Below are 5,093 nucleotides of genomic sequence, written 5' to 3'. Positions count from 1 at the left end.
TGCGGACCTGAATGTCAACATAAGCGGCTTGCCTGGAATGCATTTTGAGGACATTATCATGAGACCATGATATCTGGCCTTGATATGTATGGAATGAGGGATAGTGACAGAGGAGAAGGAGTGAAACAAAGTACCCATCAGGCATGGCCAACAGTATTAAGCAGGTCTGACCCACAGGTGGGGGAGTTCTTAGCCTCCTCTGAAGAACTGGGGAAGGAAAAACAGAATAGAAAAACCACAGACAAGACACTGAAAATACACATAGCACATAACAAACTGCACATCACTAAACTTTGGATAAAATCTCCCCATCAAAGCCTCAGTGGTAACACAATTAGCTGTAAAACACACCGACTAAACTAAAAAAAAAAGGCCTTTGTAAATATTCACTTAATATGGCTTACTTTATTTCTCATTTGTTCGCTTTATCTATTATAGGTACAAAGACATAAAACTTTGATAGAACTGCAGTGATATTTGCTATCCTTGTAGAAGTTAACAGCCTGGTACAAATGGTACAAGTAATATCATGTACATAACCTCCTGTATCAAAAAACAAACAAACCAGAAATCGTAACATAGACAGGAGTGGTTGATAATCATCCCTTTTCTGTATCAGCATCTTGTTAGACTTGTGTGCTCCTGAGGAATTTTTACTTGGTCAATGATTAATAACAGCTCAGTCGCACACAACTACGCAACGTAGGTCAGCAGGATGATTCTAAGGTGACCGATAGATGCCGATGCATGGAAGTCTGTGGGGACAGGTTTCTCCTCGTGGGCCACCTTAGGCAGGCCCAGTGGCCTCCACAGTCCCCAAATCCTTCAGGTCACTCAGCTTTCTGGAAAAAGAGCTAAGTCTTGTGCTGAAGGAGCCTCTCTTTTGGCTGTTGGGCTCACCGCGGGCCCTGAAACAAGCGCACACACCCTTGCATAGGCTCCCCAGGCGACCCCGGAAGTGATGTCCGATAAAGCAGTAGAGTACAGGGTTGATGGCTGAGTTGGAAAATCCTAAACAAAGCATGAGGGGAGTAAGGTTGGTGATGGACCAGTCTACCCAGCAGCCTTCCACCCAGGCCTGGCTCTTCAGCAAATCCAGCAAGGTCACACAGTGAAAGGGGAACCAGCTGAGGAAGAACGCCAGGACCACAGCGGCCACTGTCCAAAGCACTCTCTCAAGCCCCCTCCCTTCCAGGGATCTGACCCCATTGGAGGTTGGATTCACACAGGGGGTGGGGGGTCTTTCTGGTTTTCCACTGCTCCTGTGGGACTCTTGTGATTTACTGCCTGGGAGAGACAGTCTATCCGAGGGCTCCAGGGGCTTACGTCTGCCCCCCAGGCCTGGATCGGCCAGCAGATGTCTGCCTATTGCGCAGTAGCAAGAAGAGATGATGATCAGAGGCAGCAGGAAGGCCAGGACTATCTTCATCCAGACTAGAGCCAGAAACCATCTGTGATGAGGATAGAAAATCACACAGGCCTCCACCCCATACTCCTCTATGCGGTGGGTGTCTCTCAGAGCCAGGCTGGGGGCCGTGGCGGCGCATGCCAGAAACCACACCAGAACACAGGTCAGCCGTGCACGCTTGGGGTCTCGTGCACTCTGGGAGCGGAGAGGGTAAACAATGGCCAGGTAGCGGTCCATGCTCATGCACGTGATGAAGAAGATAGATGCATAGAGGTTGAGGGGGAAGAGACCTCCGCAAAGTTTGCAAGCCAGGCGGCCAAAGGGCCAGTGGTAGTCCAGAGAATAATAAACAGCCCACAACGGCAGAGAGAGGAGGAACAGCAAGTCAGACACACACAGGTTCAACATGAATGTGTTGGCCACGGTTTTCCTGGCCCCGCTGCCATGGGCGAGCACACACACTGCGAGGGCATTGGCTACGGTGCCAAATACACAAATGATGCTGTAGAGGGAGGGGATGAGGGTGGTGTGGGGTAGATGGGGCCAGCCTGGGCAAAGGGGAGCAGAGGGGGCTGTGGAGGCATTCAGGTAGAGGGGGAGTGCTGTGGCGGAGAAAGAGGAGGAGGCGTTGAAGATGGAGAAGTCGTTTAGGATGGCCATTCTCGAAGTTTCTTGTGCTCTTCAGTCCCAAAAGATTTGCTTTTGTCCCTCCCTTCAGTTTCCAAGGGCAGCTAGTAACAAACAAGAGGGTATTAAAAATTCTGCCTCCTTCTTTGGATAAAACAAACAACTATTTTTAGAAATAAGAATCCCAAAAATAATCACAATTTGGATCAGCAGTTTATTATGGTTTTCTTTTTTCAGAAAACTGCAGTGCACTAAATGATACCGTGCCCAGAATCTGTCAGTAATGAGGTACATGTAATGGATTACAATGGATTACAGTTAGGTGATTGTTTGTCAGATTACTCAGAGGTAGTACATCAGAGGGGAAGAATGTCGTGAGATTAGTCGGGAGACGAAAAGCGAGATTGTTTGGAGACACTCAAATCAATGTTTGTTTGTAGATTGTGCAAACAATAAGATCAATGCTAAATCCTGTTGACTGGAACCGTAAATCCAGTTTATAATATGAGATTATGAAGAGAGGGTGGGTCGTGAAAGTAACTTAAACCAACCAGGTTTCATTAATGAACTGGCTTAAATGTTTGGATTTCATCGCTGATGACAGTTCAGGCAGGCAATGAGTTATCTTTACTGATTATACAGAGGTGGAAAAGAGTACACAGAATCCATCGCTGAGGGAAAGTGAAGATGCGTTACGAGAAAATCCCTGGTAAAAGCGAAAGCTGCCTTCAGGAATATCATCTGAATATAATAACTCTTATAGGATCTGATGTTAAATGTACGTAACTATAGAATGTAATCTGCACACACACACACACACACACGCACGCACACCTGGTGAAACTCTGTTTTCTTTGTGTTGTGCATTATTTACTGTACAAGCCACAGAAACCAGATTCAACTTCTCAGTAAATTACACATGCATTCGTTCAATCAGATTAGCCATCATGTCATGGGTGTTGCCTAATTCACCCTAACAACTGCCTGCTACGATCGCTGCCTGTTCTCTAAACGCCGTCATCTATTGAATTAAACACTCGGTGTGCATTACTAATTCGTTGTCACTGGTGTTAAGGAAAATTGTTTTGTAAAAGCGGACGTTTCATTTAGGATATATGGCGGAATCAAAGTAAAAGCTGCCAAAAATTACAACGATGCCAAAAACACAGTACTTTAATCCACCGGAATTACAGATAAAAAGCAACCATCCTCACTGACCGCACCTGCAACAAACTCCAAGAAACTCAAATGTAGCTAAGAGTGAAAATAGTGTGCAGTCAAATCAGCAAAAAGCATTGAGATATATATATATATATATATATATATATTTATATATTTATATTTATATATATATATATATATATATATATATATATATATATATATATATATATATATATATATATGCACGTCTTCTTATTTGGGATATAAGATTTTACCTTCAACCTGCAAGCTCCAGATCCCAGGGGTTCAGGAGTTTTCAAGGCTCGGAGTGGCTGAAGTCCATGTCCTGATAATGTCTGTCCCTCATGCTCCTTCTAAGTAAAGATTTTGCAGGGAAACACCTCCACCATATCTTCCTCCTCGTGGATATACATACATGTGTGTGTGTGTGTGTGTGTGTGTATTTGGAGAATGCAGAGGCTGGAGAAACAGAGAGGCCAGATGGGGCTGGGATCTTATAGTCCCCATGAGTCTTTTGATGATTGCACAATAGGGAAGTTGCTTACACGTCACCATCCTTATTACAAAGGGGGCTGGACTGTACCTGGACACAATCCAGTCTGGAGAGTGAGAGAGAGACAGAGACAGACAGAGAGAGAGAGAGAGAGAGAGAGAGAGAGAGAGAGAGAGAGAGAGAGAGAGAGAGAGAGAGAGAGAGAGAGAGAGAGAGAGAGAGAGAGAGAGAGAGAGAGAGAGAGAGAGAGACAGACAGACAGACAGAGAGAGAGACAGACAGACAGACAGACAGAGAGAGAGACAGACAGACAGACAGACAGAGAGAGAGACAGATAGACAGACAGACAGAGAGAGAGAGAGAGAGAGCGAGAGAGAGAGAGAGAGCGAGCGAGAGAGAGACACACACACACACAGAAAGAGAGTGAGAGAGAGAGACAGAGACAGACAGAGAGAGAGAGCGAGAGAGAGACAGAGAGAGCGAGCGAGAGAGAGAGAGACACACACACACACACACACACAGAAAGAGAGCGAGAGAGAGAGACACACACACACACACACACACACACACACACACAGAAAGAGAGCGAGAGAGAGAGAGACAGCAAGAGAGCAGGAATAAAGAAAATGTTCCTCTTTCTCAAGAGTCCACTACCCTTTCTCCTCTCTCTCTCTCTCTCTCTCTCTCTCTCTCTCTCTCTCTCTCTCTCTCTCACACACACACACACACACACACATTCCTTCCTTCTGACATCCATTCTCTACCAGAGGGAGTCTAAATCAAGTCAAGACGTGTAAGACTCTAGCAGGGATGCAGTAATAGCTGTGACTCCAGTGACTTGTGCACACGGCGACACAAGCATCATACTTGACAATGTACCAATCGGACCGTTTGTGGTATTTGTATCACAACCCCAAACTCTTGCCCGCAGGGGCCTCCTTCCCGAGGAGCGGAGACTATGTGTTAATTAGGAGAGCATCCCAGTTTGGTGTGAACGTGTCACATTCTCACTCCCAGCGGTCAGATAAGCCATGGGAAATATTTACTCTGACCCAGCGGAAATCGAGTCCGCCACTGGGGCAGAGGGAGAGAGAGGGAGGCAGAGTGGGAGCCGAATGAGGAGGAGGAGTACGATATAGTGTGGGGAGTGAAGGAAAGGATGAGTGGGAGAAGGAAGGAGAAGGGAGAGAGAGGAGATTCCCTCCAGTGGTTTTCATTAAAGTCTCCGGTGAAAGTTAATGAGAGATGTGTGCAGAGCCCTGAGACTGATTACATCACAGCTCCTTTGATCAATAGTGTGTGTGTGTGTGTGTGTATGTGTGTGTGTGTGTCCATATTTGTATTTTATGCTGTGTGTACGCCACCATGCGACTGTGTGTG

At 46.1% G+C, this 5,093-nt stretch overlaps 1 protein-coding gene across 1 annotated transcript; it reads right to left on the bottom strand.

Moving 5' to 3' along the window:
* Window positions 1-385: 385 nt before the first annotated feature.
* agtr2 (angiotensin II receptor, type 2) lies at window positions 386-3,844 on the bottom strand. The gene is made up of 2 exons (XM_056288743.1): window positions 3,475-3,844; window positions 386-2,139 (listed from the first exon to the last, which is right to left on the bottom strand). Exon 2 carries the CDS (start codon window positions 2,066-2,068, stop codon window positions 788-790), a length of 1,281 nt encoding a protein of 426 aa, XP_056144718.1. The 5' UTR covers window positions 2,069-2,139; window positions 3,475-3,844; the 3' UTR covers window positions 386-787.
* Between the last annotated feature and the right edge of the window lie 1,249 nt (window positions 3,845-5,093).

Source organism: Lampris incognitus, chromosome 1 (genome assembly GCF_029633865.1).
Source record: "Lampris incognitus isolate fLamInc1 chromosome 1, fLamInc1.hap2, whole genome shotgun sequence".
Classification (NCBI taxonomy): Eukaryota; Metazoa; Chordata; class Actinopteri; order Lampriformes; family Lampridae; genus Lampris; species Lampris incognitus.
This window is presented reverse-complemented; position numbering and strand designations above follow the sequence as displayed.